The sequence below is a fragment of the Hippopotamus amphibius genome, chromosome 4, assembly GCF_030028045.1.
Source record: "Hippopotamus amphibius kiboko isolate mHipAmp2 chromosome 4, mHipAmp2.hap2, whole genome shotgun sequence".
Taxonomy (NCBI): domain Eukaryota; kingdom Metazoa; phylum Chordata; class Mammalia; order Artiodactyla; family Hippopotamidae; genus Hippopotamus; species Hippopotamus amphibius.
The window spans coordinates 49,529,387-49,556,615 of NC_080189.1; the positions used below are offsets into that span (position 1 = coordinate 49,529,387).

The following is a 27,229-nucleotide window of genomic DNA, read 5'->3' on the forward strand; positions in this document are numbered from 1 at the left end:
TCTAATTAAAGTACAAAGGAGCAAAAGGATCCAGTTCTTGGTAGAAAACACCCTTCTGTAATGGAAAAAGTTAGGGTCTTTGAAGAAATGGTAATACCAGATCTGGGGCAGATCCAAAACTATAATACACAGTTCTACCACAAAACAAGAAAAGTATTCAAAGCATTAGGGGGACATATCAGAAAGACACAAAAGCAGGTCAGGAAAGATCCCCCCCTAGCTAAATATGAGACAATTTGAATATGAAAAACAATGATGATGTATAATATACTGAACAAAAAAGAATCATGGAGTCTATAATGATCTAAAAAAGGGAGAGAGGGCAACAGGGAACAGCCTCATTATAAAAGAATACCTACTAATAAACATAAAAGGAATGACAGAATTTTTTAAATCACCATTTTGCAATCATTAACTTAATAACTGATGCAGGTAAGGATCATCGAGGAATAAAAAACACTGTCAAAGAGCACTGGGGAGTAGGATGTTCACATGATCTCAAAGTATTATCACACAATAACTCAATAATCACAAAGAGGGAAAGGCACCAACATTATGAAGAGAAGACCAGACATAACTCTGAACAAATGATTAAACCTAACATCAGCAAGAATGGAATTAATATCATATGACTTCTGATGTGACTGCAACAAAATGTAGAAAACATCATCTACTGCTTTTCTTGCCAAAAATGTTTGACCTGAATCTAGTCATGAGGCAACAACAGACAAAACTAGATTATGGAATATTCTCTCAGACAAGCCTGAATTCTTCAAAAATATCAAGGTTATAAAAGACAAAAGGTATAGGAACATTGTTCTAGATCAGAGCAGACCAAGAACACAACAATCATCATTAATGTGTGATCTCTGACTACTTGTGATCAAGAAATTTTAAAGGTTATACAAAAATACATGTGGGACAATTTAGTGTGAACTAAAACTATATACAACTATATACAAGCACAAATATTACCATATCAATATAAAATTTCTTAGGTGTCATAATGGTATTACGGTTATACAGAAGAATGTACTTGTTGATAAGAGAGATATGCTAAAGTATTTAGGGTGAAATGTCATAATGCTTGCAACTGACTTTCAAATGGCTGGGGCAGGGAGAGGAAGGCATATAAATGGGGAAGATAAAGATGGCAAAATATTTAAGGATACATATGCATTAATTTTTCTGTTCTTTCAACTCTGAACTTTTTCCAAAAAAGAAGTTGGAGGAGGAAAGATTAAAAATAAAAATCGCCATACTGTACACATTTAACAGAGATAATGCTTTACAATCTTAAAATACATATTGCAAAAGTACTTACCTTACTTGAGGTTGTAAGCAAGAAAGCCCTTTGTAGATTCTCCTTTTCAGCCAAACAGAACTGCAGTCTGCTAATCTCTTCTTTGAAATGAGCAATCATGTTTTCTTTGTTCCCATCTAAATTCTTTAAAGTCTGGACCTCTGACACAAGCTTGGTATTTTCTATTTCTGTATTCTTCAAATGTACCTGAAACAGTGCTTGAAAATGTCAAGAATAGTCTAACTCTGTAACCTAAGTTACTCAAAGCTTAAAATATTACTATTTATCTCTAACCCAAATACAATCAAGGGAAGGGAAGGCTCAACTAGGTGAGAAGTCAGGAGACCCAAATTCTGCCAAATGACTAGCCAAGTCTGTGGGAGCAGAACACAGCTTTTCTGAGTTTTGTTGTTGTTGTTTTAGTTTTCCACAGAGATTAATTCTAAGCTCTAATATTACCTAATCTCTAAAGTCTTTTCCTTTGATGATTTTAAGTTAGTTCTCTTTAAAATTACAAATGAATTTAGTTGTTCTTTTGGGCAAACATTATGTTACAGGCATATTCATATATAAAGGCATGACCAGATTCTGGAAAACTAAAGGAGTACATTCAAGAACATTTTAAGCAATTCAATTTTTTGCTTATGAAAAAAATCCTACGTCACTTACTTCCTGTGTACCTAAAAATATATTTGTTGATTAACCCAACTACAGTGATTTTTCCAGGAATTTTGGGTGCTGCTGTTCATAGCATATATACAAATCAAATTTCATAACTGAAATTATAAAGAGTACAAGTATCTGGTTTCCACTATGAAGAGTATCTTGCTTTGGTTAAGAGCACCAAAGAAAAATGAATTAACATAATTCTTGCACTTTACTTTTTAAATGTATGGAATGCTGAAGACTAATTCCTGTTCACAAGGATAGAATATAACTCCAGATACTCTAAAGGTAGCAGCAGCCAAGACCTTTGCAGCATCACTTTAAAAGCACTACCCAATTGGGCTTCCTAGGTGGGGCACTGGTTAAGAATCTGCCTGCCAATACAGGAGACACAGGTTCGATCCCTGTTCCAGGAAGATCCCACATGCCGCGGAGCACTAAGCCCATGTGCCACAACTATTGAGCCTGCACTTTAGAGCCCATGAGCCACAACTATTGAGCCCATGTGCTGTAACTACTGAAGCCCACGCACCTAGAGCCTGTGCTCTGCAACAAGAGAAGCCACGGCAATGAGGCGCCCGCGCACCACAACAAAGAGTAGCCCCCCCACTCACCGCAACTAAAGAAAGCCTGCGCACAGCAAAAAAGACCCAACACAGCCAATAAAATTAATTAATTAATTAAAATTTTTAAAAAAGCATTACCCAATTTTCATAATCATCAGCTCATGAAAGCATTTTTTACCAAACCCTCTAACTTCTGTTAGGGCAGGGATGAATCACATGATCCAATAAGAGTTAGAAGACAGAGACAAAGGAAACTATTTGGTTACCCATGTGAACAATTTGGAAGAGAAAGTATGTTTCTGAGATTAACAGTATACTAGGTCTTATCACACTTGGTAAGTGGAATCTCCTTGCCAAAAAAACCAAAAAACAAAACAAAAATCGCTAAGGAAGTTTTACTTCTATTTTTCGGAGTGCATACATATAAATGAAATACCATTCATTTGGGGGAGAGTGTATCCAAACGCAAATTTCAAAGTAACTTTGATCCCAACTGCTAATTCTCATAGAAAACAGGAGATATTAGCACACTGTAAAAGAATAAACCCCTAAGACACCTGATTCTTTCCCTTCCTCCCACCCAAGTCTTATGCAAAGGACTCATCATTCAGGTGTACAACAGAAACATACAAAATCTTTGCAGAAAGTTTAAAAAAAAAAAAAGGAATATAAGGAATAAGTAATTTAGAGCAGTAAAAGAAAAATAAATTCTGGATTTACCCTAAAATGTGTTTGTCAACCCTCTATGAAACACCAGAAGTACTGTTCTCAGCATAGAAGAGAGAAAAGGCAGGATGGAAAGGTGACAGTTTCATGGAAAAGTTTCCCTCTGTCCAAAATAAGTCATCCTAATTATCATTTCACTTCTCAAGCACCAATGGTTTACTTGGGACCTTCCTAAACTCTTTCTGATACTAACTAGTATACCTTAAGAATTCATTTTATTTACTGTTGAATTAAAACAATTGAAAACAGACATTCTATCTACCTTATTATCTCCCACAGTTCTAACAGAGAAACAACATGGAAAGCACTTAATTATCCACAGAGAAATAATGCCCAAGTCCTTTCCTGGCACAAAACTGAATGAAATATCATCACTGAAATTCAAAGTTACATTAAATAAAAAATTATTATAGATGCCAAATTTTCACTTAGTTAAAAAATGCTTCATAATGTTAAAAAACTGCATTTGAAAGTAGCTGGCAAAAAAAAAAAAAAAAAAAAAAACCACCAACACTGTATCCAACTGTATCAATTCTTTCTCTACATATCTGTATTACTGCCCTTTTTCACAAAATCCTGTTCAAAAGCCAAACACTGTCAAATCATAAAATTATCCACCAGTGAGTCTTCACTATTTTCCTTCCTGTTCTGGGAGAAACACACACACACACAGAAATATTAGTCCACCATAAAAAAGAAAAACCTTGCTACCTGCAACAACATGGACAGATCTAGATGGTATTATGCTAAGTGAAATAAGTCAAACAAAGACAAATACAGTATTATTTCACTTACACGTGGAACATAAAAAATGAAACAAAAGAACAAACTAAAAAAGACAACGTTGTAGATGAAGAGAACAGGTGGCTGCTGGGTGGGAGAGGGGATGAGAGAAACAGGTGAGGAAGATTGAGAGGTACAAATTTCCAGTTACAAAATAAAATCCGTGACAGGTATGAAATGTACAGCATGGGGAATACAGTCAATAATTATGTAATACCTCTGTATGGTGACAGGTTGTAACTAGACTTATTGTGGTGATCATTTTGAAATGTATAGAAATATCAAATCACTATGTTGTGCACCTGGAACTAAATACAGTTGTGTGTAGGTCAATTAAACTTCAAAAACAAACTCATGAAAAAAGAGATCTGATTTGTGGTATGGTAACCTGAGGGGGGAGGGGGATTGGATGAAAGTAAAAAGGTACATATAAATAAGTACTAGGGATGTAATGTACCACATGACAACTAAAATTAACACTGCTGTATATTATATATTGATATGAAAGTTATTAAGAGAATAAATCCTTAGAGTTCTCATCACAGGGAAAAAAATATTTTATTTTATATCTATATGAAATGATGAATATTCCCTAAACTTACTGTGGTAATCATTCCATGATGTATACAAGTCAAATCATTATGCTGTACACCATAAACTCATACAGGGTCGTATGTCAATTATATCTCACAAAAATGGAAGAAAAAAAAAAGGTGATCCTCAGAACAGATTTGAGATTTCATACTTGGGTACCCAAGTATCTGGCTTATCAATGGATATAAATAAGTGAACAGCTGTTTTTTAAAGGAGGAAAAAACACATTGGCAATACAATAAATCATATTCTAGTTTCTTAGTGCAAATTGAGACCCTCAAATACTGAATATATGCAGAGTTGTATGTTTTATCTTTTATACCATAATATTGGGTTGACCAAAAAGTTCATTTGGGGTTTTCTGTAAGATGCTACACAAAAACCCAAATGAGCTTTTTGGCCCACCCGATATATAAATGAGCGTTGTCCCTTTCTAATAAAGAGAGACTGAATCTATCCAAACAATACTGACTTAACTCAGAATGTTCTTGAAATTCCTCATCTGGAACTGCTTATGAGCCACTTAAAATAAGTAAGTCCCAATATACATCCACAACATTAATGACAACTAAGGCTCACTACCCTACTTCAGCGTCATTTAAAAAGGAAAGGAGTGACAGGGCAAGAATAAAGATGCAGATGTAGAGAACGGACTTGAGGACACAGGGTGGGGGCAAAGGGGAAGCTGGGACAAAGTCAGAGAGTAGCAGTGACACATATACACTACCAAATGTAAAACAGATAGCTAGTGGGAAGCTGCTGCATAACACAGGGAGATCAACTCGATGATGGATGATGGCTTAGAGGACTGGGATAGGGAGGGTGGGAGGGAGTCGTGGGAGGGAGGGGATATAGGGATATATGTATAAATACAGCTGATTCACTTTGCTGAACAGCAAAAATTGGCAAAACAGTGTAAAGCAATTATATTCCAATAAAGAGATTAAAAAAAAGGTAATGCAGATAAATAATTTAGTATGGTTCTTGTACCTAATAAATATTCAATAAATGTTAGTTTTTATTAAAAAAAAGGGAAAGGAGGAAAAACTTCAAAACAATAGAATCTTTTTTAAAATGACAGTCTCTGAAGATTATTCAAAAAGGCAAACTCTAAAACATGATCATCACTGAAATAAATTAATGCTCTCCTTAAGGTTTATATAATCTTAAAAGGGGAAAATAATTCTGACAAACAGGTATCTTGTTACCATTAAAATTCTTTGTCTTATTATACATTACCTGCTAAGTATCTAAAACACAAGCAATTTAAATCCCTGAAAACTAACTTCCAGGGATTGTACAAGAGATAGTTTTAAAATACATCCCCAAATCCTTTGATTCTCCTCTCTTAAAGAAATGGAGCCCAATTCCCCTCTCCTTAAGTATCAGTTGGAGTGAGCTGCTTCTAATAAGATAAAGAAGACGCATCAGTGTACAACTTGGAGACCAGGTCATAAAACACACTGACTTCGTCCTTGTTCTCCCTTGTATAGCTCACTGTGAAGGAAGCTGGCTGACACACTGTGAGAACATTCAAGCAGCCACTGAAGAGGCCACACTCCAAGAAACTGAAGGGCCTCCTGCCAAAAGTCATGTGAGTGAGCCACTTTTGACAGCAGATCTTCCCGTTCTATTGAGCCTTTAGCTGACTGCAGTCCTTGCCAACATCCTGACTACAACTACACAAGAGACCTGAGCAAGAACCACTCAGCTAAGCTGCTCCCAAATCCCCGACTACTAAGTTTTGGGGTAATATGTTACACAGCAAAAGATAACTAATAAAAATGTAAAGAATAAATTACCTTATAAAGTTCCTTCTCATCCTTTTCTGTCTTCAACTGACATTCAAGTTCTTCTCTTTCATATTGTGCCTTTCTGAGTTTGTCCTTTAAACTGAGTTAAAATCAAATAACATTAACAAAGACAAAAACAACTTTCTTAAAACATTTTTAAAACACGAAGATACTTTTTTAAAGCATCAGAAATACCTGTCTAATTCAGTTTCTTTTTCGATTGCTTTATGTGTTACCGATACAATATCTTCCTCAAGCTGCAGAGCTTTGGATATAGCATCACTGTATCTCTTCTTAAATTCTTCATTTTCCATTTTTAAACTTTGTGAGACTTCAATAAGACCCTTAGAAACAACATATTTTGAGAAACACAGAAACATAATTAGAAATACAAATTTGTATATTTCTAAGAAATCTATTTATTCTTAAAAACTTAATTCCACATTTGTCCCCCTCCAAAGTTTGTAACACTAAAAACTAAACCTGAAATGGTAACATACATTAAACTTTTTAAATACTAAATTAAACAATTATTAACTTTTTTTCCTGGACTTTTCACACACTATTTGCTGATTTCACTAACTTCTCCACCAGAGGGCAGGCAACAAAAGTGAGGGAAAATTTTAAAGATTAGTCACTTGGCTTTTTACATCTCACTTTCCAGTGTTACCCCAATGACAAAACAGATTTCATGATACTAAAGTTAACACCCACTTCTTCTGGCATAAATCACTAAGTGCCACTGATAATTACACCAAAGCACTAAGTTAAGATATATGCCTAAAGCCATGTTCCTAATGCTTGTTGCCACTGTGACTCAGCGGCCAGAACAAATATTTAGAGACACTGAAGCGAATCTAAAAGAGACGGTAAACACAACGAATAAAATTTCATTTTAAAATAAAATATTCTACTTTAAACAGATAATTTTTAAAATGTTAACACGTCAATGAAGACAATTAAGTAACACATGAGAATCTGATCAAGCCTCTCCCTAAGCCTGTTTTATAATCTGTAAAACGGAGATAAGGCCTTTTCTGCCTAGTTTATAAAATTATGAGATTCAAATATAACAGTGCATCTGGAGGTTTCCACATAGTTATGGGAAACTATACATCAAAAGAACTGATAAATTAAGACAAACTGTGTGTGTTAAAAATTAATTTTTAAATTTCCTACTAATGAAAGTACCACCCGGGACTTCCCAGGTGTTCCAATGGTTAAGACATCGCATTTCCATTGCAGGGGTCACAGGTTCTATCCCTGGTCAGGGAACTAGGATCCTGTATGCCACGCGGCACAGCCAAAAAAAAAAAAAGTACCACCCATCAACCCAGCAACAAAAACTAAAGAAAATCACCATCCTGCCAATTTAAATGTATCAAATGTTATAAAGTATTTATAAGCCACTTTGATTTTCATAAAGTAACAAATTTTTTACTTATAGGTAGAATATTATTTTAAATATCTTGCTAGAATATGAAAATTACTATGTTGCATCTAAGAACAACATAATTCATTAAGAAGCTTATCACAGGGCTTCCTAGGTGGCGCAGTGGTTAAGAATTCGCCTGCCAATGCAGAGGACATGGGTTCAATCCCTGCTCCAGGAAGATCCCACATACCATGAAGCAACTAATCCCGTGTGCCAAAAAAAAAAGAAGAAGCTTATCACAATAGTGATCAGATATACCCTACTGGTTTTATTTTTGCTCAAAACAACTGTTTGCCCCACTGAATTTTCAACATAAACCAAAGACTGTTATGCAAAACTAAATGCTTTTCTGATTTCAATTGTACACAACAACAGAGAAAGCAGGTAATGTTTACTCCCTCTGCTGTAATTGCTGTCACTATCCAATGAGTCTTTAAAATTTGAAACATTTTCAGTATTTGTCTTGCTGATTTATAAGGACAGTAAGAGGTTTCTAAATAGTCTTTTACTTTTTTTTTTCAATTTTTATTTTTACCAAATGCTCTCTTGGCACTGTGAATAGGCTACAGATTTAATCCAGGTATTTCTTCCTAGGAAAAAGATTAGATTGCCCAGAGGCAAAAACTAGTTTCTGATTCTGTAATTAATTAAGTTCTATAGTGGGTAAATAGCATTCTAAAAAAAAGTATAGGCGAATAACTACAAAAGATTCATAACCAACTAAACGTAAAACATAAACTAAGTGCTTTATCTATGAGTCAGTTAACTTTATAGTGAGTCACAAATTAATTCTAACTATAACTTGAGAGTCTCAGAATCTTTTTCTGGTGCCTATAAAAGCAACCAATAACTTATCAGCATCCAAGCCCACTCCAAAAGGCATAAGAAAACTAAAGTGGGGATTATTCTTCAGGCCTCTAGTGCTCATGTTTAAGTGAAGGATAAGCATCTTCAATGTGTCTAAGTTGTCCTTAGCATGAAAATGACATCAAAGCCCTTAGTGTACACACAAATAACTAAGAACTATGTTTTCTTCAAAATAATAATAATAATAACATTTTTAAAATTTCAGTGCCAGTAAAATCTTCAACAAAGTCTTTGAAAAACACTTGAAATTTGGAATAAATATTCATTTGGTTAGTATTCGCAAATTATGTCAAAAGGGCACCATAATTCTAATATTAAAACAGAGAGGGATTCCCCTGGTGGCACAATGGTTAAGGATCTGCCTGCCAATGCAGGGGACACAGGTTCGAGCTCTGGTCCCGGAAGATCTCACGTACCACGGAGCAATTAAGCCCATGCACCATAACTACTGAGCCTGCGCTCTGGAGCCACAAGCCACAACTACTGAGCCTGAGTGCCACAACCACTGAACCCCACACACCTAGAGCCCATACTCCACAAGAGAAGCCACCACAATGAAGCCCGTGCACTGCAACGAAGAGTAGCCCCTGCTCACCACAGCTAGAGAAAGCCTGAGCGCAGCACCATGACCCAATGCAGCCAAATAAATAAAGAAAATTATATATACAAAACAAATTCTACCAAATTAGGTCTTTTCATTCAAAAAAAAAAAAAAGGAGATTAAGAGATTTCGGCATTTCAGATTCATGCAGCAGACTTCTTCCCCTCCTCCTAAATTGAAGGATCAGATCACTATGACCCACTATTACCAGTTCCCCAAAGTCATAACCCTCAAATATGAACAACCAGAAAAAAAGACTGTGAATCACTTACCTATGTGGCTAAACATGCACTAAAAATATCTTAAGTAACAACACATTTATTTCTATGTTAAAGACAAAATTAACTCTTACTACCAATGAATATATGTGAAGAAACCAGATACCATTAACAATTATCTAGAAAAAAGTATAGTATTCTGGATTCAAACATATACAACCATAAAATTTAGTAAATTAGTACCTGAATACTCTAAATAGCACATCATTGGCAAAAAGGTTATGTTATTTATGGAATTTGATAGAAGATTTTAAAATAAATCTTATTCATTTGATGTAATCTGGCTTTTCTCAAACACTGTGCTTCTTGAAATCAACTATAATACCAAGCTATGAAGATAGTTACAGAGAATATAAATATATCTTCTCTTGTTTCTAGAAATACGCCAAACAAAAATATAACTGACAACAATGTACAATAATAGACTATCTCCATGGCATTAAAACAGTGTGCTAAAAGGCAAAACAAACAACAATAATAATTAGGCAATTAATTATTTCATTAACATTGCTCCCATAAAAACAACCTGTTTACATTTCAGTTAGGTTTTTTGTTTTTTATTTGTAAACTAACCTGATAGAAATCATAACTTACTTTAGCATATTTCAATTTGCAGTACTTTAGATCTCTGAATTTAAACATCAAATATTCATACAGCCTCTTCAGTAATAAACTTCAAATTTATCTTAAAAAAACAACTTGTAGTTTTATTCAAACAACAAAAGCAAAAAAATGCACTAAGAAAATTTCCACAAAGGGACTTCCCTGGTGGTCCAGTGGGTAAGACTCTGCATTCCCAATGCAGGGGGCCTGGGTTTGATCCCTGGTTGTGGAACTAGACCCCACGTGCCACAACTAAAGATCCCACATGCCACAACTAAAGATTCCATGGGATGCAATGAAGACACAGCACAGCATAATAAATAAATTTTTAAAAAAGAAAAAGAAAATTTCCATGAAAAATATTGTCCATATGCCAAGAAAACAAAGTTTAGATACAATAAAATGTAATAAAAGCCACTTCTATCAAAAGTCTGCTATGAGCAAATATACTTAAATTCTACCTTTACAAAACCATAAACAAAACGAAAAGACAACCCACAGAATAGAAGAAAATATTTGCAAACGATGCAACTGACAAGGGATTAATCTCCAAAACATACAAACAGCTCATGCAGCTCCGTATCAAAAAAAAAAAACAAACCACCAACTCAAAAAGTGGGCAGGGAATTCCCTGGTGGTCCAGTGGTTAGGACTCCATGCTTTCATTGCTAAGGGCCCAGATTCAATCCCTGGTCAGGGAACTAAGATCCTACAAGCTAAGGTGAGCAGCCAAAAAAGGGGGGGAAGGGGGAGGCCACAAGATCTAAATAGACATTTCTCCAAAGAAGACATACAGGTGGCCAAAAAGTACGTGAAAAGATGCTCAACATCGTTAATTATTAGAGAAATGCAAATCAAAAAAAAAAAAAAAAAACTACAGTCATGTATTACCTCACATCAGTCAGAATGGTCATCATCAAAAAGTCATGTAAAAAATGCCAGACAGGGTGTGGAGAAAAGGGAACCCTCCTACACTGCTGGTGGAAATGTAAACTCGTACAACCACTATGGAGAACAGTGTGGGGGGGGGGGGGTCCTTAAAAAAATAAAAATAGAACTACCATATGATCCAGCAATTCCGCTCCTGGGCATATATCCAGAGAAAACCATAATTCAAAAAAATACATGCACCCCAATGTTCAGTGCAGCACTATTTACAATAGCCAAGATATGGGAGCAAACCAAATGTCCATCAATGGAAGAATGGATAAAGAAGATGTGGTGTGTGTACACACACACACACAATGGAACATTACTCAGCCATTAAAAAAGAATGAAATAATGCCATTTGCAGCAACACAGATGGACTTAGAGACTATCATACTAAGTGAAGTAAGTCAGAGAAAGACAAACATCATATGCTATCACTTATATGTGGCATCTAAAAAATGATACAAATGAACTTATTTATAAAACAGAAACAGACTCACAGACTTCAAAAACAAACTTATGTGGACTTCCTAGGTGGCACAGTGGTTAAGAATCCGCCTGCCAATGCAGAGGACACAGGTTCAAGCCCTGGTCTGGGAAGATGCCACATGCCACAGAGCAGCTAAGCCCATGTACCACAACTACTGAGCCCACGTGCCACAACTACTGAAGCCCACACACCTAGAGCCTGTGCTCCACAAGAGAAGCCACAGCAATGAGAAGCCCATGAACCACAATGACCTGCTCGCCACAACTAGAGAAAGCCCTCGCACAGCAACGAAGAACCAACACAGCCAATAAATTTAAAAAAATAAAATAAATTTAAAAAAAAAAAAGAAAAAAACAGCTTCTGGTTACCAAAAGGGAAAGGGAAACATAGGGAGGAGGGATACATCAGGAGGTTGGGATTAACATACACACCCTACTATATACAAAATAGATAATCAACAAGGACCTACTATATAGCATAGGGAACTCTACTCAATATTCTGTAATAACCAATATTGGAAAAGAATCTGAAAAGGAATGGATATATGTACATGTATAACTGAATCACTTTGCTGTACACCTGAAATTAACACAACACTGTAAATCAACTATACTCCAGTATAAAATAAGAATTAAATATAAATAAATAAATGGTTAAAAAAATTCTACCTTTACAAGAAAATACCAGATCCAAAGGATTAAATTTTTTGATTGGAGTAGAAAAAGGAGAGTGAAGAAAGGCTACAAATATATCTATGTCTAAATTATTTCCTGAACATGTACACATTCCACAGATAAGTTAATGTTGGGTTTCACATACATTTTTAAAGAGGCAGGGAATAAGAAGAAAAAATTTAGGATAGTATAATTTTACTTATATTAAGTTGCTTTTTAAATCAAAATTGAATGATTTATATATATTCAGTTATAATGATATATTTTACACGCGGATATGCAACAAGTTACACCAGATCAATGGAACGAAATAGAGAACCCAGCAATAAACCAATGCATATAAGTTCAATCAATCAATCAATATAACAAAGGAACCAAGAATATACAATAGGAAAAGGGTACTCTCTTTGACAAATGGTACTGGGAAAACTGGACAACCACATGCAAAAGAATGAAAACTAGACCACTATCTTAAACCAAACACAAAAACCAACTCAAATGAATAAAAGACTTAAATTTAAGACTTGAAACCATAAAACTCCTAGAGAGAACACAGGGGTAATAAGCTCCTTGACACTGGTCTTGGCAATGAATTTTTGGATTTGATACCAAAATCAAAAATAAACAGGCAGGACTACATTAAACTAAAAAGCTTCTGCACAGCAAAGGAAACCACCAACAAAATGAAAAAGCAACCTCCGAAACTGGAAAAAATATCTGCAAATCAACTATCTGATAAGAGGTTAATATTCAAAATTGTATTTAAAGAATTCACACAACAGCACCCCCCCCCCCAAAAAAACCCCACAATCCAATCTAAAAATTGGCAGAACTGAAAAGACATTTTCTTCCAAAGACAACACAAAAATGGCCAACAGCTACATGAAAAGGTGCTCAAAATCACTAACCCTCAGGGAAATGCAAATTAAAGCCACAATGACTGTCAGCTCACACCTATCAGAATGGCTGTCGTCAAAAGACAAGGGATAACAAAATACTGGTGAAGATGTGGAGAAGAGAACCTTTGTGCACTGTTGGTGGATATGTAAACTGGTGCAGGCACCATGGAAAACAATGTGGAACTAAAACTATACCATATGATTCAGCAATCCCAACTTCTGAGTATGTACCCAAAGGAAATGAAAACAGAATATGGAAGAGATGTATCTGCACTCTCATGTTCACTGCAGCATATTCATAACAATCAAGATAAAGAAACAACCTAAGTGTATATCAGTGGGTGAATGGATATAGAAAATGTGGTACATAAATACAATGGAATACTATTCAGTCATGAGAAAGAAGAAAATCCAGCCATGTGCAACAACATGGATGGACCTTGAGAGCATAATGTTAAGTGAGATACACCAGACAAATACTGCATGGTATCTACTTACATGCACAATCTAAATAAAAAGTCAAACTCAGAAAAAGAATAGAAAAGTGGGTACCAGGGGCTAAGAGGTGGGGTTGAGGGAGGCAGAGGTTGATAAAAGTGTACATAGTTTTAGCTATAAGATGAATCAAGTCTGAGGATCTAATGTCAACACTGTAATGTGTAATTGAAATTTGTCGAGAGAAGAACTTAAATGTTCACACACACACACACACACACACACACACACACACACATATACACACACGAAAAGAATAAATAGAGGAATTCCCTGGCTGCCCAGTGGATAGGACTCCGAGCTTCCACTGCAGGGGGCACAAATTCAATCCCTGGTCTGGGAGCTACCCATAAGCCGAGCGGTACGGCCAAAAACAAAACAAAACAAATAAATAAATAAATATGAAGTTGAAGGATGTGTTAATTAGGTGGGAGGAATTCTTTCAGAATGTATACATATTCAAATCATCATGATGTACACTTTAAATATTTTATAATTTTGTCAATGATACCTGAAACCGAATAGAAAAAACTCAATGATTCAAGTCTTGTGAAACAAACTATAAAAAAATGCTTCATGTTACACCTCTGTATTAGTCTATACAAGATTGAGATAGTAGTTAAAAGTATATAAATAATTTTAGAAACAAAATGTTATGAATTTCTGAAACTATTACTCAGCAAAGAAGGTGCAAAATGAAAGTAAGAGGCTTTAAACAAATGTATTGCTAAATATATTAAATTATGCATTAAAATTAAGCATTTGTGTCTTTTCTTCTCAATAAAAAATCGGTAAAAGAAAATTAGAAATTCAATTATATCCTAACTTCAAAATTGGTTATCAGCAATTCTACACATTAGAAGATATATATATATAAAAGCAATCAGGGCAATCCATACGCTAAATAGTTTAAATGCCTTAAACTACATCTGTCCAAAACCAGGTATCCAATGCAATGATAAAGAAAGCCAAAAACATAAAGATAGTTGAAGAGGTGCACACCAGCTCAAGCCATCATGAGAGATCTTTCATATTCTCTCACTCCTGTACCTATGATAACTCCCGAATGTCTGGTAATGTCTCAAGGTACTCTACCTAGTTTGTGAAACTTAAGAACCAAAACAATATGAATACATACAGTAGTTCATAACATGCTCCTCATATTGCTTAAGCAATATTTTTAGTACCCTCCCCCAAAATAATTTGGTTTTAAAATATCCTGAGGTACATCTTAAATTACCAATATTCAAGTTAAGAATATAATTTATTTTGTGAAAAAACTCAATTCATAGTTTAGGCAACAAAATATTATAAACTAAACTAACAAGAGGGACTTCCCTGGTGGCACAGTGGTTAAGAATCCACCTGCCAATGCAGGGGACATGGGTTCAGTCCCTGGTCCGGGAAAATCCCAAATGCCTTGGAGCAACTAACCTTGTGTGCCGCAACTACTGAGCTTGCACTCTAGAGCCTGCAAGACACAACTACTGAGCTTGTGTGCTGCAACTACCGAAGCCCACGTGCCTAGAGCCTGTGCTCCACAACAAGAGAAGCCACCGCAATGAGAAGCCTGTGCACCACAATGAAGAGTAGCCCCCGCTCGCCACAAGTAGAGAAAGCCCATGTGCAGCAGCAAAGACCCAAAGCAGCCAAATAAATAAACAAACAAATAAATAAAAACGCTGGTATAGGGAGGGACTTCCCTGGTAGTCCAGTGGGTAAGCCTCCGCACTACCAATGCAGGGGGCCGGGGTCCATCCCCGGTCAGGGAACTAGATCCCACATGCATGGCCGCAACTAAGAGTTTGCATGCCACAACCAAGAAGTCCGAGTGCCACAACAAAGACTCAGCACAGACTAAATAAATATTTAAAACAAAAAAAATCCACCGGAAATTAAAAAACAAAACAAAACATCGGTGTAGTATAGAGTGTGATTAAGAGCACTGGCTGGAGCCAGACTGCCTATACCACTTATAAACTGTTCAGTTGTAAGCAGATTAAGCAACCTACACTTTGTAGTATAAAGAGAGTTAACATATGTAAAAACACTCAGAATAGCACCTGGCTTACATTAAGTATTATATGAGTTACTCTTATTAATCAGCCTTTTACAGGAGAGAAAAATCCACACTTCTTTAAAGTTGAACTAGAAATGAACGTTAAAAATTATCCTTAATGAAAACAGTTACTTTTTAAATTTAGCGTATATATGAATAATGGAACACATATATCACATTAAAATAATCTAGGGGAAACACAATATGTAATTCATAGCTCTCAATTTATAAACATTATTTGCTTTCAGTTTTAATCTACTTTGTAATCCTACCTTATACCTTCAAGTAGCCAACCTTAAATCACTTATACCAACTGATTTTGATAATCTTAACTTGTCCAATTCTTTTAATTTACAAAATGAGTGTTCTCTCTAGTGGCATTTTACAATGAGAAAAGTCAATGTTTATAAAAGATGGAAGATTTTATTTATAAACATTTAATTATTATAAACATTTAATTTTTTAGTATTTGTCAAGTTATTGAATGGGTAATAAGTTAATCATATTTTACAAAACAATGAAAATGCAATAAATTTCTTCTACCATGAAGAAACTGAAGATCTCTAAATAGATATTTCTCCAAAGAAGACATACAGACTGCCAACAAACACATGAAAAGATGTTCAGTATCACCAATCATTAGAGAAATGCAAATTAAAACCACAATGAGGTATCACCTCACACCAGTCGGGAATGGCCATCATCAAAAAATCTACAAACAATAAAAGCTGGAGAGGGTGTGGAGAAAAGGGAACCCTCCTGAACTGTTGGTGGGAATGTAAATTGATACAACCACTTGGAGAAGAGTATGGAGATTACTTAAAAAACTAAACATAGAACTATCATATATAACCCAGCAATCCCACTCCTGGGCATATATCCTGAGAAAATCATAATTCAAAAAGATACATGTACCACAATGTTCACTGCAGCACTATTTACAATAACCAAGACATAGAAGCAAGGTAAATGTCCGCTGACAGATGAAAAGATAAAGAAGACGTGGCACATATATACAATGGAATATTACTTGGCCATAAAAAGGAACAAAATTGAGTTATTTGTAGTGAGGTGGATGGACCTAGAGTCTGTCATACAGAGTGAAGTAAGTCAGAAAGAGAAAAACAAATACCATATGCTAACGCATATATATGGAATCTAGAAAAATGGCACTGATGAACCTAGGGGCAGGGCAGGAATAAAGATACAGATGTAGAGAATGGACCTGAGGACACAGAGGGTAAGGTGAGGCTGGGACATAGTGAGAGAGCAGCACTGACATATACACACTACCATATGTAAAATAGCTGGTGGGAAGCTGCTGCATAATAGCACAGGGAGATCAGTTCGGTGCATAACACAGGAAAATCAGTTCAGTGCTTTGTGATGACCTAGAGGATGGGACAGGGAAGGTGGGAGGGAGGCTCAAGAGGGAAGGGATATGGGGAAACACACACACACACACATACACACACACACACACACACACACACACATTCACTTTGTTGTACAGCAGAAACTAACATAATATCGTAAAGCAATTATACTCCAATAAAGATGTATTTTAAAAAAAACTGAAGGTCTCTACAGATCATTCCTAGTATACTATAAAATTTTAAATGAAATTATAAATATCTTAACATTCCTTCAGATATTCAGAAGTATATATACTCATACCTCAAAGAGAAGCCCTTTAGAACTATTATATGAAGATTGTTTTTTAGAATCCATACCATGGAATAGATTTTAAACAAATGCCAAGATATGTCATGGATTTTATAAGCGATCCAACTAACCCGGGTTTGAAAGTTCCTGAGCTGTTCTAACTGCCCAGCAAGGCTGCCTGATTAAGATGGAGACTACAGGGACTTCCCTGGTGGCACAGTGGCTGAGAACCCGCCTTCTAATGCAGAGGACACGGGTTCAATCCCTGGTCTGGGAAGATCCCACATGGGGCAGAGCAATTAAGCCCATGCACAACTACTGAGCCTGCATGCCTAGAGCCCAGGCTCCACAATAAGAGAAGCCACCGCACCGTGAAGCTCAAACACCAGAAGGAAGAGTGGCCCCCACTTGCCACAACTAGAGGAAGCCCATGTGCAGCAATGAAGACGCAACACAGCCAAAAAAAAAAAAAAAAGATGGAGATTACAATTTTGGAAGTAAAAAGCAAATTCATAAAATACTAGAAACCCCATGACTAGTTAATAAAGATGAACTGTCTCTCCTGGCAAGCATATTATTTAATCCCCAGAAACAAGCACTTGCCAAAATATAACTCAGATTTCTTTGTATGTAACATTATACAAATATTACTTTTAAAATCTGGGGAAAATGCTGTCAATTTCTATTCCTCTTGGATGACACTATTCATATTTTAGTTTTTCCCTGATGATTCTCTAGTCCATCATTATGAAAATTAATACAATAACAGCTACTTAAAGTTAGTGAGAATCTATTATGTAGCAAGTACCATTCTAGGTCCGTTTATCACCATTTTCTATTGTATAACATATTTAAAAAAATCACTTCCACATACTTCATCTTCCCAGAGAGTATATTTCATTGGAAGAATAGCAGCAAGGAAGAAGTCCCCTTGCATATTAGTGACTGTTATCAAGATTTATGATTTGCCATAAAAACTTCCAAAGATCTCTTCTGGGTACCACAGCCACAATCGCCTACAGATTTTGCTTCATTAATTCCCTGACCTCAATCTACCACTTTCTCAACCTAAGTCTGTCAGAATAATCTTTACTCTTGCCTGCAGTACTTAACCCCTTGTCACCTGGACAGTAGAACGAACCTGAGACTGTTTAAATCTCAGCTAATACTTGACTGAACCAGAGAAATAGCCTGACGTACACCAGTATTTCACGCAAGTGAAGGCCTCTCATTCTGCCATTTCTACTCTCCTGAATCATCCATTCTTCCCTTGGATTTCAAGGTGATCAGAGTCTAACCTCGAAGGCCATATTTCAGGGTATTCTTGACTTCATGGGTTAAGTGCATGCTGTAATGGGCCACTTTGGAAAACTGCCAAATCCAGGTACAAACATCGAGAGATGTGTGAATAGAAAGGAAAGGATAAAAATTATACAAAGGATAGCAAAAGAGTTACAGCAATTAAATTAAAAATTTAGCTGAGTGTCCTAATGGTCAAGCTAGGCACATACAATGAGGTTTTATTATAACATTTATAATAGTTGGTACACCTGCTTTAAAAGTTCAAATTTAAAAAGTGGTTCCCTGGACTTCCCTGGTAGTCCAGTGCTTAAGACTCCACACTTCCACTGCAGGGGGCACTGGTTCCACCCCTCGTCGGGGAACTAAGATCCCACACAGCCCACGGTCCCCCCCAAAAAAAAAAAGTGATTCCTTAATCAAATAGAGTATCTTACGCCTACTGTAGGGTGCTCTTACTGCATGACTGCAAGTATTCCCCAAGAGTAAAACTGGGGGAACACCTGTATATTTTAAACTAAAAAGGCTAATGATAATAAGGACAGAAGACTAGAGATGTTTATAAGGAGATTTACAACTGTATACATTGCTTGATGTTTCCTCTACGCTCTAACTCAAATAAGCAATCCTCAAACAAATAAAATAAGGCCAAAGAAATCTTTTCAGTTTGAACCCTATCTGTATATCATCTCTGCTCAGATGTGCAATATACAAGTGCTCCACTGGAGTATAAAAACTGTTGAGAATCACTGTACTAATGGCTCAATTAACAATTATTAAGCAACTGCTCTAGGTCTTGCTGCACAAAAGAACAATGGAACAGACCCCATCCTTAGGGAAGAGTAGGTCAATCCTGTCAATGGACATAAGCATATCCAATTATTTACAACATAAGTGAAACTGTGATATGTATAATCATAATCTGTGCAAGTTTGTCAAAGCTAACAAATTTTCTTATGAAAATATTAGATAAATTAGGTGATTGCTTTTTTCCATTGTTTTTGGCTACTGACTTAAATCCATCTGTATCTCTAATCAAGACACACTGTTTTACACAAACTGTTTTTCTTAGCTTAAGAAATTGTGCCAATTTTTAACTAGGTGGTTTTTAGGATAATTTACTGCATTTCTCACATCAAGGATTTCAAAATTCTAATATTACATCTTATTTCACTGAATTCTGTTTTTTTTGGAAAGTAATTTTAACTACTTTATTCTATTCTTCCCTTTATTCAATGTTTATCATTCCCAATTGTATTTCTAACTCCTTCCCCCACGATCAATCAAGCATTCTACAATTAGATGTAAAGCATCTAGAAACAGTTGTCAGGGACTATGTCACAAGCCTGATACCAAAAACCTAAAAGTATTTTAACCATTTAAAACATAAAATAGGCTGTGGCAGAAGGTTGATAGGATCTGATCTATTCTCACACAAATATCTACCTAAATGCTATTTTTTTCAACATGTGGTCTTCACTCATTTTAACTGGTTCAGTTCCTGAAAAAAGTGGGTTTCAGACAATATACTATAACTCCAATCAGTTACAGAGACACAGCTAACCTTCTGCTCTGTTTGCAGTTCGTCACATCTTTCTTTCTCATGGTTAAGTTCTCTTTCCATTCTTCCAACTTGTTCTCGAAGTTGTGTTGTTTCTTTTTCCAGAACAGCAATTAACTTTAACAGTTCTTCTTTTTCTTTCATGGTTTTCTCAATTTTCAACTATAAAACAGAAAACTCAAATTGTTTTTTTTATAATCCTAAAATACGTTACTAATTCAGTTTTCCATTTCAAAAAAATAGTGAAGAAATCTGCAGAAAGAACTTTTACATACTATCTACCTCATATCAAATCAGACTCTTTTAGTCTTCAGTTAGAAAAATTCACGAGTCATAAATTTAAACCTTTTTTTGGTTGGACAAAGAAGAAAACATTACAAGAAGGTATAAAAGTGATGAACTTTATTATGAAGTTGCCTGCTAATCACTTTTCAAATCAGTACTAAAAACAAGGCATATTAAGTTTCATAAGTGACTTAATTCTGGGCTTTTCTTATTGGAGGTAATAATTAAGGAGAAAAATGTGTACTTCTTGAATGCAAATCTATGGGAAATCTTTGAATCTATTGAGAACTTTCTTGTGTGTTACATGAGGCCTTCATCTATGGGATTACTATGAAAAGTTCTGGTTCATTTAATAAGGTACTAAGGAGTAAGTTTCTATACGTATAAAATGACCTCTATTTAGCTAAATTAAAATCTGTAAGTAAATGCAAATTTTAGGACAAAAACACAGACTAACATATTAACAATATAATTGATTCTTACATGAATACTAATAATTACTTAGTTCAGGAAAATCTAAACTCCAGTATTCTAAAAATTACCAAATTAAGGGATCTAAAATAGTAAATTAAATGGTTAATACTTCTCTTATAGCAAGGAGTCTGATTCTAACAGGGGAAGACTTCACAAAGGAGGCATTATACATTTAGCTAAAATAACATGTTTCCCCCCAGTATACTCCAAGTCACTTTTCCAGGGTCACTAATCAAACTCTAATTAAACTCTAAAATGGCTCTTATGAAAGTTAAAGAGCTGTAAAATTTTTAAATGACTCTCCTATCTCTTCCATCAGACTAAATGAAAATGAGAGGAGTAAATGCCCCCAAAAGAGAAAAGTTTACTTATTCATTGAATTCCTTTTTATTTTACCTATTTTTTAAAAAATGATTTTTGGCTCTAAACTTTCCAGCAGATTAAAAATAAAGATACACCTTGACACAGTACAATAGAAACATTATAAAAGAACCACTTTTTCCCAGTAATTCATTTAATTGACATAAACTTTCTAAAGAGTTTGCTGAATCTTAAGTAGAAATTTTTTAAAGGAATTACAATTAGATAAAAATGTATGCAAGTCTAATTCCTGCCTCCGATTTCGTACTCTGATATCTTTCAACCATACAAAACAGTTAAAATTCTACAATGAACACCCATACATCACCTACATTTAATAATTATTAATATTTTCCCATGTTTTATTTTATCCCCCTCTATATACCTAAGTTTATTTATATAAATTTTTTTCTTTCTTTTTTTGCTAAAGCATTTGAAACATAATTGCAGACACTTCACCCCTAAGTGTACAATCTTGTATTTAACCACTACCATTAGCATAGCTAGGAAATTAACAACAGTTTTATAACACCCAATGGGTAGTCTGTCATTAAAATATCCTACACTACGCCCAAAATATCTATTTTTTAAAAATCTAGGATCCAATCAATGTTCACAAACTGAAGGATTGTGGCTCAGTCATTCTTAATGCCACCAGTGCCCTAGATAATGTCTCACACTTGTATTAATTTGGTGCATTTTTAGTAAAATCATTAAAGATTTTTGATGAATGTGAAAATTTAAAACACTTGTCAAAAAACTGATCAGAATATAAATATCTTATCTCAGAAACATTTACCTAAGAGATAACATTTAAAAAAAAGAGAGCATACATTTTATGAGTGGGAAGAAGAGAACTAAATTGTGCAATGTTCCAATTTACACTTAGAGCACAAAAGAGAGGTAGATGCCAAAATGCCTGTTGTTTTTCTGCTGGAGGTCCTGAAATCAGGGTGGTCTACCAAATATTCAAAAAACTGCAATATAAACTCACTGCATTCTTTGTAAGAACTAAGCTTGTTTCAGCATCTTTGACTAGCATTCAAATACCAGGCTAAAAACCTTGATCATCAGGCGGTTGTCACCACAAAATGTTTTAGTCACCCTATAAAAGTTACATTTCTTTATTTAAGATAAGAGAGGAATTTCTAGAAGGGGGAAGGGAAGATACGCAAAAGTTCACAATAAAAGTTACTGGTTCCTTATAACCTTCTTAGTTCGACTACCTAACATCTATAACCTCTTGTCTTTTTTCTGTAGTCTGATGATAAATAAAATCAAAGGCATAAAATATTTACATATAAAAAACATCCATCTGAGTATAAAGAATAAGCAATGACCTGCCATAGACTAAATAGGAATGTAAATTAACCAAAAATGTACACCAAACCAATTAAAAAAGATCTTTTTCACAGAAACTCAAATATAACATTCTAATTTTTTAGATTTAGGCTAAAAACATAGAGAAGTATCTTGAAACAGGAATGCTGGTCTATTTTTTTCCTTCAATAAGTACTAAAAATTAAGACATATGGCATTACTAGACCATCTACAAAGTAAATTTCCTTTGATGCAAGTGCAACGACTCCAAAATATTCAATAAAAAACACTGAGAAGCTTTTTCAGCTTTTTTTAAGTATGCTTAATCCAGCTTATTCATTTGATCAGATGAACAGGAAAAGAAATCATTCTAAAAATGCTCAACCTAAATTAAAAGACTGGAATGCTTCACTGATTCACTGCCACATGTTGGATAGAGCATGCTTGTGATATAGTGAAATGAAGTTCAAATTCAATTACAGTTAGACTTACTGCTCTACACCACTTTCCCATCAGCTTCACCCCCAAATCTGTACTATTCTACCATCAACAGATTAGGCCATCCCTAAAAAAGAAAGGTTAGGGTGAGGGAACATTAAGAAAGTTTTAGGTCTAAATTCTCTCAATAATCACTTATTGCAGATCTTCTATGCACAAAATACTGATAAGCCTAGGGACAGTCCCTGCTGCAGTGAAATCAGTAACATAATTGTGACAGAAATTTTTTTTAAGTATTTCAAAAACAACACTCTAAGTTTATTATTTTAGTTAAAAAAGCATGATTTTCAGATTATACTCTTGCATACCCTGAAAATTTTTAAAATACCAATCAACATGAGCTATTTGTAATTTATCTATTATTGGTCTCTTTTAAAACATTCACTATTTTTAAGCCACAGTTTAAGCCACTATATTTAAGCCACAGTTCAAAAAAATCCAGTTCATAATGTAAATTTATGAATCACCAGCTCACTGTTGGTACTAACCTCAAGAAGACCAGCTTTTGTGGTCACCACCAACATGTCGGAATTTCCTTCATCTTCCATTGTAAGCAACTCTTCAACTGGAGAAGAAGCTCGAAATTGAAAAGGTGTACTTGCTCCACGAATTTCACCCTTGTGGGTAACATAACAGAACTGATAAAATTCTCCATCATCATTTGGAAGGTAATATCCTAAGAGGAAGTTAACAAACAAATTATTATATTTTCTGTTACAAAATTATTTGAGATTTTTTCTTAGAGAAAGTGATCCTTAAATCTTTTTCTTCAATTAATTAATTAATTTATTTTATTTTTTGGCTGTGTCAGGTCTTAGTTGCGGCACACAATCTTTGTTGCGGCATGGGGGATCCTCTGCTGTGGCATGCAGCCTCAGCAGTTGCAGTGCGTGGGCTTAGCTGCCCTGCTAAGGGTGATCTTAGCACGTGGGATCTTAGATTCCCCATCAGGGATCAAACCCACGTCCCCTGAATTGGAAGGTAGATTCTTAATCACTGGACCACCAGGGAGGTTCCAAATGATTTGAATTTGACGAATCTTGCCATCTCCTCTCATTTCTGACCCTGTTCCTAGGCACTCGGGATATGTCTTTCTTATCTTTCACAAATTATCTATCAAAACTAGATTCTTCCATTTGTAGAGACATGGATGGACCTAGAGACTGTCATACAGAGTGAAGTGAGTCAGAAAGAGAAAAACAAATATCATATATTAACAAATACATGCGGAATATAGAAAAATGGTACAAATTAACTGGTTTGCAAGGCAGAAATAGAGACACAGACGTAGAGAACAAACATATGGACACCAAGTGGGGAAAGCAGGGAGGGTTGGGGGGGGAATGAATTGGGAGATAGGGATACCAAATTGTACACTGTAAATATATGCTGTTTATTGTCTGTTAACTGTATCTCAATAAAAGTTCTTAAAAAAAAAAAAAAACCTAGGAGGGGACTTCCTAAGTGGCGCAGTGGTTAAGAGTCCGCCTGCCAATGCAGGGGACACAGAAGCCTGTGTGCCACAACTATTGAGCCTGTGCTCTAGAGCCCGTGAGCCACAACTATTGAGCCCGTGTGTCGCAACTACTGAAGCCCACACACCTAGAGCCCGTGCTCCACAACAAGAGAAGCCACAGCAATGAGAAGCCTGCACACAGCAACGAAGAGGAGCCCCCACTCGCCGCAACTAGAGAAAGCCCGTGTGCAGCAATGAAGACCCAACACACAGCCAATAAATAAATAAATAAATAAATAAAAACACAAAAAACCCTAGGACGACCAAGGGTGAGAATACATCATTTAAAGAAATGTTCCCTCAAATGACATTAACTAAATGCAAAAGAGAGATATTAACAAAAGGAATATGCCAGACATGTGAATTGTGTAAAGACAGAAAGAGAATGAGGTCTACTGGTACAGAACAAAAGTAAGCTTTGGAACCACACAGATTTATTCTGGAATTCTGGCTCTACTACTAATTATTATTTACTTAACCTCCCTTAGCCCCACTTTCTCATCTGTAAAAGATTTGAAGCTATCTATCTCAAAATTCCGAAGCACCATGGATTACAGAGTTATACCACCTAGCCCATTATCTGACAAACATATGTTCAATATTTGTTCCTTCTTTCTTTGGCTCAACTGTTACCCTCTTTTAAATTTTGCCATATTATCCTAGCTCAAAATTAATCTTTACCTCCTCTCCAAAGCTCCCATGGTATTTTTTACATTAAAAAAAAATCTTCCACAGTGTACTCTGCATTACCATTATATACAGGCTTTATAGCCTATATCCAGACCTCAGAAATACTGAGGGCAGATTATTAACAAATATAAAAATTCTGGAATCCCCCAGAATGACTTGAAAAAAGGAAGCATGATTGTGAAATGAATATACAAAGATGAATACATTCACCTTATTTTGGATATTAATATCTACCAGAAATCCGCATTCACTATGCCTATTATTCCTTCATATCTTGAAATTTTTAGCCTCATTATTATGCTATCAACTTCACTTGATTTCATTCTTTAAAAATCAACTGAACTTTGTCCACAGAGGGGTGGGGATAGAGAAAATATAAGCCTGAAACATCCTGTGGTGCTTAAAAATAAATTCTCAAAAAAGAAGGGGGGCAGTGAAAAACACAGGAGCCCACCTGATAGAGCTCCCAATGGCCAAAGAAAGCTAAAACAATTGGAGCAACAACAACAAAAAAGACAGCATTAGACTTTATTCCACAGAAGAAAATAAACATCCATGAATCCATGAAGAGGACAACTCTTCCTAACATAATAATTCCAACTAATAATGTACAAGAAATGAGATTAGAAAAGCATCATCAGGGGACTTCCCTAGTGGTCCAGTAGCTAAGACTCTGAGCGCTCCCAATGCAGGGGGCCCAGGTTTGATCCCTGGTCGGGGAACTAGATCCCACATGCATGACGCAACTAAGAGTTTGCACGCCTCAACTAAGAGTTTGCAAGCCACAACTATGAAGCCCAAATGCCGCAACGAAGACCCAGCACAGCCAAAATTTTTAAAAAAAGAAAAGGAAAGAAAAGCATTATCAGGCCAACACAACAATAATTGTTGTAGGCAAGATCCACTGATGGATACTAAAATTAGTGGGTGAAAGTCTGAGGAGAAACAAGGTATTTCCTTATCTCAAAATTGCTCCCCATAATTCATTAAATTACAAAGGGAAAAATACTGACTTTACAGTGCAGAAACCCAGCAGACACTACCTTAACCAAGTGATCAAGATTAATATTAATAGTAATATTACTAGTACTATATGTCAAGTACCCTGATACAATGCACTGAAAAGAATACAATATCACTTCTGTGATATTCTTCCTGAAAATGTACAGCCTCAACTTAATCATGAGAAACTGTCAGAAAAAACTCAAAACGAGGAACATGCTACCAAAACAAAACTGAAAAGTACTCTTCAAAAATGTAAAGGTCATGAAAGACAAGGACAGAATTAGGAACTAGCACAGAATGGAAAAGACTATGATAATATGATGACTAAATGCAATGTGGGATTATGGACTGGGTCCAGGAACAAAAAAAAAGAACACTACTAGAAACAATAGTGAAATATGAATAAAGTTTGTACTTTAGTCAATACTGTTGTACCATTAAATTCCTGGTTTTTTAAATAAATGTACTACGGTTATGCAACATGTTAACATTAAGGGAAGCTGGGTGAAGGGTAGATGAAAATTCTGTACACTATTTTTGCAACTTTACATCAAAAATTATTTTAAAATACAAAGTTTTTTTAAAAAAGTAATACTGGGAATTCCCTGCTGGTCTTTTCCAGTGGTTAGGAAATGACCCTGTAGGTCTTTTCCAGTTGCACTTCCACTGCAAGGGGCACAGTTTCGATCCCTAGTCAGGGAACTAAGACCCCACAAGCCTCAAGGCATGGCCACAAAAAAATAAATAAAAGTAACAGACGAATATCTAGCAATAAATTTTTGAAGTTTTTAAAA

At 35.4% G+C, this 27,229-nt stretch overlaps 1 protein-coding gene across 2 annotated transcripts in view; it reads right to left on the reverse strand.

The window, feature by feature from the left end:
* Window positions 1-27,229, reverse strand: part of TAX1BP1 (Tax1 binding protein 1) — an 82,060-nt gene that overhangs the window by 40,753 nt on the left and 14,078 nt on the right. Inside the window, exons 4-8 of one of the 2 annotated variants that reach the window (XM_057733612.1) lie at window positions 23,713-23,900; window positions 20,291-20,449; window positions 6,627-6,775; window positions 6,441-6,531; window positions 1,325-1,510 (exon numbers count right to left, since the gene is read on the reverse strand). In XM_057733612.1, the coding sequence (XP_057589595.1) occupies window positions 1,325-1,510; window positions 6,441-6,531; window positions 6,627-6,775; window positions 20,291-20,449; window positions 23,713-23,900 (773 nt within the window). Of the gene's footprint in view, window positions 1-1,324; window positions 1,511-6,440; window positions 6,532-6,626; window positions 6,785-20,287; window positions 20,450-23,712; window positions 23,901-27,229 lie in introns of both variants that reach the window. The other variant, XM_057733611.1, reaches the window with a different exon arrangement.